This window comes from Podarcis raffonei, chromosome 17 (assembly GCF_027172205.1).
Source record: "Podarcis raffonei isolate rPodRaf1 chromosome 17, rPodRaf1.pri, whole genome shotgun sequence".
Lineage (NCBI taxonomy): Eukaryota > Metazoa > Chordata > Lepidosauria > Squamata > Lacertidae > Podarcis > Podarcis raffonei.
This window is the reverse complement of record NC_070618.1, coordinates 770,310-785,120: the sequence shown is the minus strand read 5'-3', so window position 1 is coordinate 785,120 and position 14,811 is coordinate 770,310. Positions and strand designations below refer to the sequence as shown.

The following is a 14,811-nucleotide window of genomic DNA, read 5'->3' as shown; positions in this document are numbered from 1 at the left end:
CTTGACATGCTCACTGAGAAATTTTAGAAGCGCAGTGTGTCCTTTCCGTCTAAAAGGGTCTCCTTTCAGATTTAATTGCTGTATCGTTTTAGCAAGTACTGTATGCTGATTAAATTCTTATTCTGACAGATCATAGTAAATGGAGTAGCTAGCTCTCCAGAAGACATCCAGAGTTATGCTTCCTGTACACTCTTTGGTGCAAGTCTGAAAGACTTCCCGGACAATGGGACAGAGCAGGAGAGAAATTGCCATGGTTCTATAGATGCTTGTGTGAAGTGGCTGCTTAAAAATGAATTTATCCTGATTTCGGTGTCTGATACAGGCAAAGGTAAAATGCACATTTGCATTTGGATTGCATGTTAAAGCAAAAAATGAAACATGCAGATTTGGAGCAGCAAACATTTGTACCATTTATGTGCAACCTTGAGCATAGTTTCTCTAACCTGTTTTGATGCTGTCTCTATGCTCAGCTTCTTCCACAAATTGATTCAATCTTGTTCTTTAATTTCTGTGCCTCAGTCACCCTCCCACGCCCTTTTAAGCCCTAACAAATCTTCCCAATCAATGTTTTACAAAATAGACTACAATTTGGAAACTGTGCCCTTTGTCCTGACCCTGGGGGCAGCAAGGAGTAAAGACTGAAAGGAAGTCAATTGTTTAGTAGCTTGTTCCATAAATTCAAGGCATTTTAATCATGCACTTGGTACCACCTGGATACCATGTAGCTGCAACATCAACCAAGATTGTCATTATTGCTCTGCAGTAGGTCTACCACCTACCAGAAAAAAGTCTCAAAGACAGTAAAGTCACTTTGATCTCCAAAGGGGCCGATATTGGTGCCATTAGAATAAATGGTCATGGTCTAGTCAAAGTGGAATTGGAAGCTTTAAGAAGAAAAACACATACCCATGTGGTTCTTTAACTCTGCTTTAGTCACCACCAAGTGGTGCAGAAAAACTGAAAGAAATTTTAACTAATTATTTCACTGAATATGATGCTTCTGAGGACTTGATAACAATCAAGTGGGAGGTGATGAAAGCTGTGATGCCTGGGATTTGCATCAAGGAACTGAGATAAAAAAGAGACAAGGGACAGAAACTTCGGAGCAGGAGAGAGATAAATTACTGACAAAATATAGTAAATGAGGTTTCAATAGGGTTTATAAGCAACTAGAAGACAAAGGAATTGAAATTATTAGAAGCTAAGAGAATCATGGCTAAATTTTAATATACAAATGGGGCCTTTGGTGTCACGTAGTCTAAGGGATGCGGGTGGTGCTGTGGGTTAAACCACAGAGCCTAGGGCTTGCCGATCAGAAGGTTGGCGGTTCGAATCCCTGCGACGGGGTGAGCGCCCATTGCTCAGTCCCTGCTCCTGCCAAACTATCAGTTCAAAAGCATGCCAAAAAGTGCAAGTAGATAAATCGGTACCGCTCCGGCAGGAAGGTAAACGGCATTTCCGTGCGCTGCTCTGGTTCGCCAGAAGCGGCTTAGTCATGCTGGCCACATGACCTGGAAGCTGTACACCGGCTCCCTTGGCCAATAAAGCGAGATGAGCGCCACAACCCCAGAGTCAGCCATGACTGGACCTAATGGTCAGGGGTCCCTTTGCCTTTACTTAGTCTAACATAATCTGTTAGGGCTTCTTCTTTGCTGTTTAGGGTGCAAGGCAACATTTCCCAGTGCCCACTCACAAAACTGGGACAGTTTTGAGACGTTTAAAACCCATGGAAGGTTGTTGGGTTTTTTTATTCAGGGGAGATCAGAGCCAAGAGACTATGCAGCCTTTCTGTAGCTCATCAGGCCGCACACCCTAGTTCAGGTTTTCTTTTCTTTTTTGCTGCGTAGAAAATTGCATAGAAGGAGCTATTACAACTCCAAGGGCATTTAGTCAGGTTTAATGTGAATCTCAGGGATTATCTTTTTTCCTTCCCACTTCCTCATCTGGTTTGCTGGATATGATTCATTTATTAATGTTACGGTGTTCAGTCCTTGGAATCAGTTTTAAAAGAATAGGCTAGCCAGCAATAGCAAAGGCTTTGCTGCCGACTTTATTCTGAGATCCAGTAAGAATATACACTACAGATTTAGATGTGGTTGGGGTAAGGCAGCTTCATACGGCTATGTGTAATACTATCAAATTATACTTCTTACATCCGTCTCAGTTCAGAAATGAATCTGTCATTGATCCTACCGTCTCAGGTTCCTAGTCTGCAAAGATATGAGAATTCCCTCCCCCCCCCCAGCCACTAAAAAAATTCAAGAAACAGGATAATTAAAGACAAATTCTTGAGGATTAGCTGTGTTAGTTCATTGCAGCAAAGCCTCAAAGCATTTTGCAAATGAACAGTAAAACACTTGTACTTTTCTGCAGTGGCTACCCATTTGTGGAATGCTCTTCCCAGGGAGTTTCCCCTGGCACCTTCATTATACACCTTTAGTAAAAGGCAAATGACCCTTGATAGTTAAAGTCCAGTCGCAGACGACTCTGGGGTTGCAGCACTCATCTCACTTTACAGGCCGAGGGAGCTGGTGTTAGTCCGCAGACAGTTTTCTGGGTCATGTGGCCAACATGACTCAGCTGCTTCTGGTGAAACCACAGCAGCGCACGGAAACACCGTTTACCTTCCCGCCGGAGCGGTACCTATTTATCTACTTGCACTTTTTGGCATGCTTTCAAACTGCTAGGTTGGCAGGAGCTGGGATCGAGCAACGGGAGCTCACCCCGTCGCAGGGATTCAAACCGCCGAACTTCGGATCAGCAAGCCCAAGAGGCTCAGTGGTTTAGACCACAGCACCACCCACGTCCTTATTATACACCTTTAGCCAGGCGAAAACATTATCCTTCAACCAGGCCTTTGGTTGGCTAACATCCTAAATCCTTTAAAATGTGTTGGGTGGGTAGGGGGGTTATTGGTATATTTTGTTTTTGTTCTTGTTTTAATTATGTATTTTGTGGTTTTATCTTGTATTTTTATGCTGTGAACCACCCTGAGATCTACAGACGAAGAGCAATATACAAATTTAATTAATAATAATAACAATAATAGATGTATCTTTTCTCTTGGCAGAAATATATTGCCCAACACATCTCGGCTCTGCTACCTTGTTTTCTTCCTTTTCACCCGTAGCAGCACTAGAAATTTTTGCTGATCTCCAGAGAGCAATGAAGAGCTTTGTCTTAGAGAATGATCTGCACAGTCTTTATTTGGTATGATTTTGTTCAGACTTTTTCAGCTACTTGAGGTATAAAGTCTGAGATTCCAGCGGAGGGGGAATCCTTCCTGACACCAGTGGCTTATAATTTATGCCTTATCCCAGCAGATGAAGTTATGTCTTAAACATAATCAGAAGAAATTATATTTGCATCAGCCACTAGCCATAGCAATAAAATAAAATGTACTGAAGATAGAGGTAAAAACTTAACATTTTTGGGGTTAACATCTATAATCAAATAATAAATCTTATTCTGATTGGCCCTGCAAACATATTAAACTGCTGCCTTGAATTTTTAAAGTTTTTTTCCACTGCAGGTATACTTTTTCAGCTTGGTTAAAGCTGATCCCATACTCTCTTTTTTATCAAAGCTAAAGATACCCAACTCCCTCAATTGCTCCAGTGCTTCATCACACTGTTGATTCATGTTAAGCTTTCCCCACCTCTTTTGGTGGTACGAAAATAGTATGTAAAGGAAGTAGGATTCAAAACCTGTTTCTTCTTGTTTTGGTTCTTCTTTTTTTTAGGTCACCCCTGTTTATGAAGACTGGGCCAAAATAGACTGGTATCGATTCTTTTGCATGTGGGAGAAGTTGCCTGCCTCAATGAAAAGAGTTGCCGAGCTGGTTGGAATCGAAGAAAGCTTTTTGGCTTGCTCTGTGAAGGGCAAAATAATCACTAGAACAGAGAGGCAGCATAGGCAAATGGCCATTCACAAAAGGTAATGGCTGAACAACTTACAATGTTACACTATGGTGTATATGACATCACAAAGTGATGGTGACATTATTGCAAAATTCTCCACCTTTGCAACCGGCATCCAGCAGGTTTCTGCTCTAAGGATAATGTTGAAGTTACTCGATTTGCAAGTAGCGTGTGTTTAGAAACAAGTTTCTTCTAAAACATTTCCGTGGAGCCCATTTGTGGTACAAAATAAAGGGAGTAATAGCTTTTGAAACAGGCATTGTGATTGATAATACCCAACGCACATTCAACTGATACGGAGCAGTTTTGAAGAATCTCTTGCAAATAAGCAATTTCCAGTGCTTGCCAGCAATCCCTGTGTTCCTCATGCTGTCTGTGTTCTTTGCCAGGTGTGCATCTTCATTTAGCAGCGTGTGGTCATATAATCTAAGAGGGAATTCAGAATTGTGGGTGATACAAAGGCATCCCAGCCTGAAACTTCATAGAATCATAGAAGAGTTGGAAGAGACCACAAGGGCCATCGAGTCCAACCCCCTGCCAAGCAGGAAACACCATCAGAGCTTAGGTTTCCCAGTATGCCATTTGAGTTTCCTCTTTCTGCTAGTAAGGCACACACAATCCATCTTCTTGTACCTTTGACAAGTGCCCTGCATGGATGTGCCTCTTCCCCATGGAACAGCTGTCTTATTTCAGAACTTGCAGTTAGCTCCACTTACTTTTTACCACTCTCAACCAGCAGCACAATGGCAGGATCATCTCTAATTTTATGAATTACTTTTTCACTTGCACCCTCTTTTCAGTAGAAGACATTGCATTATTTATATACAGGCACCCCCCTGTTTCTCATTCAGGCTTTAAGTAGACCAGGGCTCCTTAGCCTCACCAACTGCCTTAAGATGGTAGTCCTTTTGCCATATACAGTGGTACCTTGGGTTAAGTACTTAATTCGTTCTGGAGGTCCGTTCTTAACTTGAAACTGTTCTTAATCTGAAGCACCACTTTAGCTAATGGGGCCTCCCGCTGCCACCGCGCCGCCGGAGCATGATTTCTGTTCTCATCCTGAAGCAAAGTTCTGAACCCGAGGTACTATTTCTGAGTTAGCAGAGTCTGTAACCTGAAGCGTATGTAACCTGAAGCGTATGTAACCCGAGGTACCACTGTATATAACATAAATGTGCCTGAGTTTGTGACAATCATAAGTTGCAAGGCAGTAATTACCATTGCAAACCCCTCTTGGTGTTCTCTTGCTTCCTTTCCTTGTGCCCCCAACGTCTTCTGCAGGAATGTGAGCTACCTTGCCAATTCCCCCCAGGCACCATCTGTTTCCAGAATTCCTGCCAAATCCTTCCATCACCTTGACAACACTCACTGTTACGGGCCTAACATAACTGCAACCCAAGATAGAGATCTAGCTGGCTGCAATTTCTGCAGGGCACATTTAAGTTGGTGTACCGCAACTCCTTCTAATTTTTGTTTGGACCAGATTGCAACATGGACAATTACAGATGGTCTTTTCTGATTGTTGCTGCTGTTCTAGCCATAAAGTGGCAATCGGGCCTGTGTGTGTGGCTTTCTGTAGCCTTTCTTCCAGCTGAGAGAACAGCAGTACAGTACTACAGTACTGTTAAAGTTAAAAGAAAGTGAAGAATGCTTGCAGTTGGTGGAGGGCATTTGGGGTGGAATGGGAAAATCAGTCACATGTGTCTTGAAGCAAGACTAGAACCCACTTAACAAAGGTTCAACAGAGATTGTCATGCTTGGCACATACGTGCTTATTCAACTCCTGCTGTTAGGATGTTTGGATAGATTGCCGGGAGTTTATTCCTCAGATTCATTTCTGCCACCTGCTTAGGGATATATGAAACCTCTTCCACCTTCCTGCCCCATGATCTCTGATATCATTGCTTTAAGGAATTATTATGCCTCTGTGTCTGCACGTACATTATATGCTATCCTTGGTTTAGTGGGATGCACATCCACATCCAAACGTGCATTTCTGTTTTAAACTCTCAGCTAGCTTGCACATCCAGCCCCTGCCCCCCCCAGCCGATTTTCTTCCCAGTGGAAGGTAAGTTGAATAAAGTCAGACAGAAAATGAATTTGGCATAAATGTCCACACCAGTAGAGATGCAACCTTCTCGATTACTGCATCTGCTTCTAATTTTTTCCTTTCTATGTTCTTACCATAAAGCAATATTCATGCCCCTTTTGCAGCACACCAACTTATCTTAATTTTTTCCGATGTAGATTTTTTACAAGCCTGGCTCTCTTGGACTTAATAAATGAGGTTCCTATAAATGAGGTTGCTAAGAAATATGGCAGCAATCGTGGACAACTTCAGTCTTTACAGCAGTCTGCTGCTACTTATGCAGGTGAGGCAATACTGATACATAATTTAATTTAATTTTAAAAGTAATAAATTATTATTATTATTATTATTATTATTATTATTATTATTATACTACAAATTGGTGTTTGCAGGAGACTCCTTTGGGAGGAATGGCAGGATAATAAATCCAGTAACCTTTGCTGTATTTTATACAATATATTTCAGTCTTCCAACGTGTGCAGATTTGGCCAATAACAGTGTGTGTGTGTGTGTGTGTCTGTCTGTCTGTCTGTCTCTCTGTGTGTGTTTTTGTGTGTGCATATATATATATATATATATATATATATATATATACACACACACACACACACACACACACACACACACACAGTGGTACCTCTGGATACGAACGGGATACGTTCCGGAGCCCTGTTCACATCCAGAAGCAAACACAATCTGTGTCTGCACATGTGCGGGTCACGATTCACCGCTTCTGCACATGTGCGTGACGTCATTTTGACCGTCTGCACATGCGCGAGTGGCGACACCTGGAAGTAACACGTTCCGTTACTTCCGGGTCGCCGTGGAGCACAACCCGAAAGTGCTCAACCTGAAGCAACTTCAACCCGAGGTATGACTGTATATATATATCTCATAAGGGAAGATTGGGCACTGTCAGAGTGAACATATGAAGACACCCCTGTAGTAGCTATCTTAAATGATCTCTTGAAAGTGGTTTTGTAATAATTTGCACCATTTATACATACACTGTTTGATAACAACATAATGTTTTTTTAAAGAAAAAGTTTTTAAATGCTGAATTTTGTAACAATTCTTATATATTTCAGGGATGATTACCATTTTCTGTAACCGTCTGGGGTGGCACAATATGGAACAGTTGCTCTCCCAGTTTCAGAGTCGTCTCACATTTGGAATCCAGAGAGAGCTCTGTGATCTTGTCCGGATATCTCTGTTAAATGCACAGTGTGCTAGAGCTCTCTATAAGGCTGGTTTTGTCACGGTCGCTGATGTCGCCAAAGGGAATATTGCGGAGGTGGGAAATGCCTTCAGGAATGCAGCACCTTTCAGAAGGTTAAAAGTATTTCTAGTATGACAGAAAGCTATCCCTTTGATACAGTTTTAGCTAGTTTAAGTTTGGGAAATGGATCTGATTCTCACTCTTGGATGTCGGTTTACTAGAGTTTAGTATGTTACACTCCAATAATTTTATTTTAGCTTTCTTATGCTCCCCAGTGCCAGTGTGATATGTCTGAGATGGCTATTGGTGTAAAATACTTTACATAAATGTTTGTCATGCTTTATCTAGGTAATATTTAGGATTCTATGTAAGACTCATAATATGGTGGTGTTTCAATCCTACTCTTAAGGAGTAGTGTTCCCATGTCAGCATGCCTGTGTGCTGTCTTCAGGTTCCCCACCTGCTTGGAGTAAGGCAAGTGGTGTCAGAAGAGAGGGCCTTTTTGGTAGCATAATTCCCTCCCCAAGGCACCTGTGTTTTATTTATTTTTATTTCTTCAGTTCTAACTTCAGCTGTTTCTGTACTTTCATTACTGTGTCACTGTTCATTTATACTTGTTAATAATTTCCCCCCTTTCTCTACCGCCCTGGAAGCACATATGAAGAGCAATATACATTTCCCCTAAATTATGATATATATCACCTTAGGATGTGCAGTTCTTTAAAACTGACCTCTACTCAGTAGGAGATTTCTGCTATTTTCTTCCTCCTCCCTCATGCTCTTCTGCACCTTCTAAGGGGAGCAGCATCTTAGAGAAATCCTGAAGGGAAAACTATATTCCTCCCCGTCCTTTCTTTTCTTTGGTTTTGCACCCCTCTTCTTCTTACTTAGCTTTTTCCTAGAAGTCAAGTGTCCAGCGACTGATCTCTGAATGCACATAACCTCTGATGCAAGCTAAGTTGTCACCACTGCTTCCCAACCCCTTTGTTCACTTCCTTATCGGCGTGCAGACTAATATAAAAATTGACTTTTTGTTATGGGTGCATGTGAGGTGACATTTTAAGCAGAGGCTGGATGGTCATCTGTCATTACGATTACAATATCTTTATTGTCATTGTCCCTTGCGGAACAATGAAATTGAAAAACTACATAAAACTACCACAAAACTACATAAAACTACATAAAAACTACATAAAACATTCATGGCTGCTTTAGCTGAGATTCCTGCATTTTAGGGGGTTGGACTAGAAAACCCTTGAGGTCCCTTCCAACTCTACAATTCTATGATTCTATGACAGTAAGAGTGCTATGGTAGGAATTCTTTACAAATTTTTAAAGTCTGAAGCATGATTTCCAGGTAATGTTGTCTTGTTTCTTCTGCTTCAGTCGTAGGGCAGTGGATGAAGATGAACAGGCTGTCGAGGAGCACCAAATTACACCCCTTATATGGATGTCTGGACTGAAGGGTTTAACTGAGATTGAAGCTGCTAATCTTGTTGTGGAGGAGGCTAAAACTCTCTTAAAGGAGGACTTGGCTGCTTTGGGAGTGCAGTGGAACCCCAATGCCTCTCTCTTATCAGATTCCTCTTCCACATTTTCCATAACAGGACAAGTTGAGGAAGAGGAAAAACATAGACTGTATGGGAAACAGATATCAAGAAATAGCCAAAGTATAATTTCATCAGACAAAAGTATCAGTTCTCAACCTGATAGTGCAAAATGGGTTAGACAAAAAAACAAGAGGTCGTTAGATGCTAGTTTAGTAAATGGGAGACTTGAAGAGACTCTGGTAGATGAAACTAAGGGAGAGACAAGAAATGATGACGTATGCTGTAGTGCAAGCAAACGGCTAAATCTGAGAAAAGATGGGGAAAGTATGAGAGATACCTCTGTGAAGCAAAAGTTGGATTCCATGATAAGCACTGAGCAGAGGACAAGGCCAGGCTTGAAAGCTACTTCAAAAAAACATCATGTTGCAGCTAGATTTAAGAAAAAAGCTGGAATTAATTTAAATCAAAGTAGGGAACAGAGCACAGTTGCAAAATGGAGGAGGCCTTGGAGTCAAGAATCAAGTTTCAACAATCATTTTCCGTCCTCCAGCGACAGCTGTGAGTCAAACCAAAAACATCACCAAACTGTAACTAAAGGATCATTAGGCTACCAGGAAGGAATTGACAAAATATCCCTACAGGCAAATGAAATATACCAAGATAGTGGGAAAACTGTGCACAAATTGCTTATAGAACCTGTACATGCCAGTGAATCCAAATATGAGTTAACACTGAATAATCACATTAAAACACCTGCTTTGAATTCAGTAGAGGGAGATGCAGCTCCTGTTAAAGATAAAATGGAAATGCAAGATGTTATGGACGATCTGGTGATATCTGATAAGAAACTGAATCTGATAAGAAATTGCAGCAAATTGGAGCTCAGTAAAAACGGTGCTAGAAGCATAATTACTGAAAATAAAATGGACAGAGGTAGAAATGTTTTTAATGAAGCAGCAAGTGGCGCTATCACCACAACAGGAAATCAGCAAAAAGCAGAGAGTTCTCGAAAAGCAGACAAAAATGAGCCTGGAAGATTCAACCCCACCCTGGAAAATAAAAATACAGTTATAGGTAAAGTGCATAATCACCCTGATAATGTTCTGAAGCCTTCTGAATGCGTCAAAAGCTGTTCTCCTGATCTGTATTTCGTCTTCAAAGAATTTGAAGAAAGCTTCCAGTTAGATACACAAACTGAGAGGATATTGCAACAGGAGGTGGCAGCTACAGTTGCTGATAAACAAAAAGACTTAGTAGCAGATTCAGCACTGAAAATAAAGTGTGCTAGTACTTCAGAAACTAATGCTGTATCTATAATGGATAAGCCAGCGTGCAGAAAAGCAGAACCGTTACCTGTTAAAAAAAACGATGTAGCAGGAAACACAGCTTTATTGCATTGTAAAGCAAAAGGTGCTCACAAAAAGCCTATGAAATACCCAGAAATACCATTTTGCCTTGAAAGAAACAGTTTTTCTGTTATGGACTCCCAGTTAGAAAGCTTCTTACGAGACTATCGGACTCCAAATCTGGCAGAAGAGCAGGAAACAATTGTTCTTTCAAAGGCTTCCTTTGCTGCTAATCAGTGCCCACCTGCTGTCAATGCACATGCCAAGTGCTGTCCTTTGCCGGAAATAAATTTGAATAGCAGTGATAGTTTGTTGTTTGATGAAGACTTTAACCACATTCATGACCCTCAGGATGTTCACATTGGTGAAGCTGTTGCCATGGGAGAACTTCCACTGCAGCAAATTATCCCTGCTCCTTTTAAATCCACTTTAGAAGGTGATCTTCCAGGTGTACAGAATGTGGGGCCAGGCAATGGTGTATCAAATACCACTATAAACCAGCAGCGACTGACAGAGGATCATGAGGATGATTCTCTAATGTTCTCAGATGCTGGTTCTTTCCACATAGCAGAAATGAGAGAAGGTGAGTCCGTGCCTTGTTTTCACAGAAACGTGCTCAACAAGCTGAGGAATCTGAAAGAGGCAGATGATGATGTCAGACCTGAGATTACTGGGAAAGATGCAAATGCTAACCAAGTGGGAAAGTGTGATTTTTTGTTTGATTTAAGTCCAGGAATGAAAGAAGTCTTAGATGAATGGCCAAGCCCCACTGGAAATAAACCTGAAATGGATACAAGAAGCAATTTGAGAGTAGTGCTATCTGAGAAAAATCAAGATTCTGCCCTATCCTGTGGTCAGTGCAAATTTCGCAAAGATTTTAAGAGCAACTGCATAATTAGAGGGATGGATGATCAAAGTAAGACCTGTGGCTCTTTACTAATCAACAGAAAAGGAAGTTCCATATCTTGGACAGATGGGAACAAGGAACCTCTTTCTCCAGCAAAGTTCATAGAGCCTCCTTCACAGGATCAACGCTTTGTGACACATGCCGAAGCCAGAAATATGAACCCCACAGACAAAGCTCCTGGTCTTCAGCTCCTGCAGAACGCTGCACTTGATTCACACCCGCAAGCAAAACCAGAAAATGGCAGACATGCTGAGTTTCCATCTGAGGATGACTCTATTATAATTGAAGGTTTTTCACTGCAGTTATCTCAAGATCTACCATCCTGCAGTGCTGAAAATTTTGCTATAATTGATGTAGCGAATGATAAGGCTCTTTTCCAAACCTTCATTAAAGAATGGAGCACGAAAAAGAGATTTGCTATCTCGCTGGCTTGTGAAAGAGCAAAAGGCCCCCTTTCCCACAGATCAGCTATTGGTGCCAAGTTCAAGCAAGGTGAGTTTGCCCCATGTGCTCCTTATTTTATTTTAGAAATTATTTTAGAAATGTATATTTTAGACATTTTACTCTGGATTTAGTAAAGTGGCAAGTGGTCCTATATCTGAAAGTTAATCTGCAGACTGATCTGAATCCGGGAAGGAAACAGAGTTTATATTCTAACATGTATACTGTGGTGCCAAGTAGGAGGAAGGCATACGCCTAGTTTTAGCAGCAAAAAGTCACTTGGAGATACCAAAGACAACAAATACGGATTCTTCACTGGTTAATGAGAAATTGCATATACAGTGGTACCTTGGGTTACATACACTTCAGGTTACATACAATTCAGGTTACAGACTCCACTAACCCAGAAATAGTACCTCGGGTTAAGAACTTGACTTCAGGATGAGAACAGAAATTGTGCGGCACGGCAGCAGCGGGGGGCCCCATTAGCTAAAGTGGTGCTTCAGGTTAAGAACACACCTCCAGAACGAATTAAGTACGTAACCAGAGGTACCACTGTAATGTTTCCTCTCCACAGTTCCTTACGCCATTTAGTGACAAAGGTTCGGCTATCATGGTTCATGGATTTATAGGTTATAGAAAGCACTGAGTTTGTTACACTGAAATTGAATCATACAATATATAGTCATAACTTGGTTTTCGGACAGCTTAGTTCTCGAACATTTTTGCTCCTGAACACCGCAAACCTGGATATGACTGTTCCAGTTTGTGAACTATTTTTGGAAGCTGACCGTCCAATGGGGCTTCCGATTGGCTGCAGGAGCTTTGGTTTCTGAATGTTTTGGAAGTGGAACGGATTCCGTTTGACTTCCAAGGTACAATTATATGTATCTATCATTTAACATGTGGCCCAAAGAACCATGACTTTTTCACTGACTTCAAGCTCCACTTTTCTGCTGGGAATGGCTAGCAGGGAGCTTGAAAACAGTGCCTATCAGCTGATCAGCAATGACTACAAGTCTTCCTTGACAGTGCAGCATTTGGAACACACTTCAAGGCTCCCAGTTGTCAGCCTTGTTTCCACAAGCCCTCACATGACATCACAGAGGATGCCAGGTGTGGGGCAGGTGGGTTTGGGAGAAACTGCCCTGCAAGCTACATTGGGACCCTAATCAGGTCTGCAGGCCAAAGGCTCCCCTACCGCTATCATAAAGATAATTTAAAAAGCAGGAATGGAAAGTATGCTTTGCACACAATTTGCAGGAACTTCAGGGGGTCTAACGGATTTTAATTTTTGTGTGTTCATAGGGAACCAGGAAATTCAATATGAAGGTGATGGATTTCCTGTAACAGCCTGTGAAGACCTGCTGGTAGTTGGATTAGCTGTGTGTTGGGGTGGAAAGGATGCTTACTACATTTCATTGCAACAGAAATCTCAAGAACAGACTGGTAAGGAAGTGTTTTCTAAAGGAATGCACTTTAGAGAAGCCTACGCGTAGCATCTTGCTGCCTTCCCAAATCCACGTTAACGAAATTATAAAGTATTGTTTTATCCATAAGAGTGTCAGTTATGGTTTATCTGGACAGAGAACAATCACAGAATACTGACGAAAGGTGCAGCTTTTCCGAGGGATGGCAAAGCTTGGATTGCTTGGGGGTAAAAAATCTCACATAGGATTCCAGCAGGAAAAGATGGAACTGAGTTTGGGACGCAGCCTTGTGTAAGGTGCAAGTGGGGGAGCTGACGGCTGGGAGTTCAGATCCATGGGAAGAAGTAAGATACTTCTGAGAAAAGACCAAACGGCACAGGTGGGAATGGTAGAGAACTGGGGAAAGATGGAAGAATAAGGCGTGAGCTTTGAAGCCTATGAATGAGGATGGTGGTGCTGTGCTCTTAATGCGAATGGCAGGTGTAATGGGAGCTGGAGAATGCGAGGAAGAGAGCCAAGGGTGATTTTTATGCTGCCCTGTACAAGGAAAAACAATGTATGTATAGGCATACACTCTTCCCCCCTCTCTCTTTCCCCCCAGGGGTCCTTGTCATAATACTTAAATAAGATGGTTTCTCTGTTGTTTTAGAAATCAGTGCCAGTTTGGAACCGCCTCCCCTGGATCAGAACTTGGCCGCAGCAGAGAGGTTGCAGCATCTTCAATTACACCTGCAGGATTCCAAGAGAGCGTTTTCGCTTGCTGTGTATGATTTCATTCAGCACTACAAGATCCTCCTGAAGGCCTGTGGCATCTCTTTGGCAGGATGCTATGAGGACCCAAAGGTTTTATAGCTAACCCTTTTTCTATCTTCTCAATCAATCAATCTTTATTATGGTCCAGAGACCCAACAAATCGTTACAAAGCAATGCACAATTCAGACAGCCTACCTATATTTGTAAAGTAGGAGTGATGTTTAAAATCAATGTTTAAATCCCCCAGCAGTTGCCAGAAATAGAATTTATAAGTTCCTATCTTTGGGGAGGGGCGCACATACATATACCCAAATCTTGTTGCATTCTTGGGGGGGACGGAGAACGCATTTTGAGTTAAGTGTGCTTTGCACTTCCCTCATTCTAGGTGGCGTGCTGGCTGTTGGATCCTGAGTCTAAAGAACGCTCCCTTCACAACATGGTCACCAATTTCCTTCCTCAGGAATTGTTCTTGCTGGACAACCTTGGAGCAGGCCAAGGGTGTCAGAGTCTGGGGCTCAGCGCCAGCGCAGATCATTCTGGACGATACAGAGCAGCTGTGGAGTCTGTTCTTGTCTTTCATATTATGGAGCATCTCAATACTCTGTTGCATAAAGATAACTTGCGAGGTGAGAAGGCTAAGAGCTTACCCCATGGGTGGTATTTAACTAAGTTTTACTCAGAGTAGAGCTATTAATATTAATGCACCTAACTTAGCCATGTTCATTAATGTCAATTCACTTAGTTAAATACCACCCTATGAATTAAGTTTAAAGTAAAGTACGCTAGTCTCCAGTTGAATTTCAGACACGTTAGAAAATTTAAAACCTTATATGCTGTAGTGTGAAATTGTTTGTTTTTTGCTATGGTTAAACATGTTTGGAAAGTGACAGAATACCAGTACTTTTTACTAATGAGAAACAGATTTTCACACGTGACAATGAACTCTTGCGCCCCCCCCCCCAATTTTATTTTTGCAACACAGTCCTTTTTTGTAATTGTAATGCCCTGAACCTTGGGCGCAAGGAGTGTGACTTTGGGAATACAAACAATGAATGATTATGATTCAATAGGTACATTTTCATAGACTTTTAGAATTGTAGAGTTGGAAGGGACCACAAGGGCCATCTAGTCCAACCCCCTTCAGTGCAGGCATCTT

The 14,811-nt window shown here is 41.7% G+C and overlaps 1 protein-coding gene across 8 annotated transcripts in view; it reads left to right on the top strand.

Annotated features, from left to right (window-relative positions):
• The window catches only part of POLQ (DNA polymerase theta), a 42,216-nt gene that overhangs the window by 14,761 nt on the left and 12,644 nt on the right, over positions 1-14,811 (top strand). For all 8 annotated transcript variants that reach the window (XR_008328204.1, XM_053371055.1, XM_053371056.1 and 5 more), the window contains 9 exons: positions 130-328; positions 3,071-3,210; positions 3,743-3,936; positions 6,168-6,292; positions 7,098-7,341; positions 8,615-11,523; positions 12,781-12,921; positions 13,552-13,745; positions 14,041-14,281. Coding sequence is in view for 7 of the 8 variants with exons in the window: in XM_053371055.1 (XP_053227030.1) it covers positions 130-328; positions 3,071-3,210; positions 3,743-3,936; positions 6,168-6,292; positions 7,098-7,341; positions 8,615-11,523; positions 12,781-12,921; positions 13,552-13,745; positions 14,041-14,281 (4,387 nt within the window). In the remaining variant the exon portion in view is untranslated. The remainder of the gene's footprint in view (positions 1-129; positions 329-3,070; positions 3,211-3,742; positions 3,937-6,167; positions 6,293-7,097; positions 7,342-8,614; positions 11,524-12,780; positions 12,922-13,551; positions 13,746-14,040; positions 14,282-14,811) is intronic.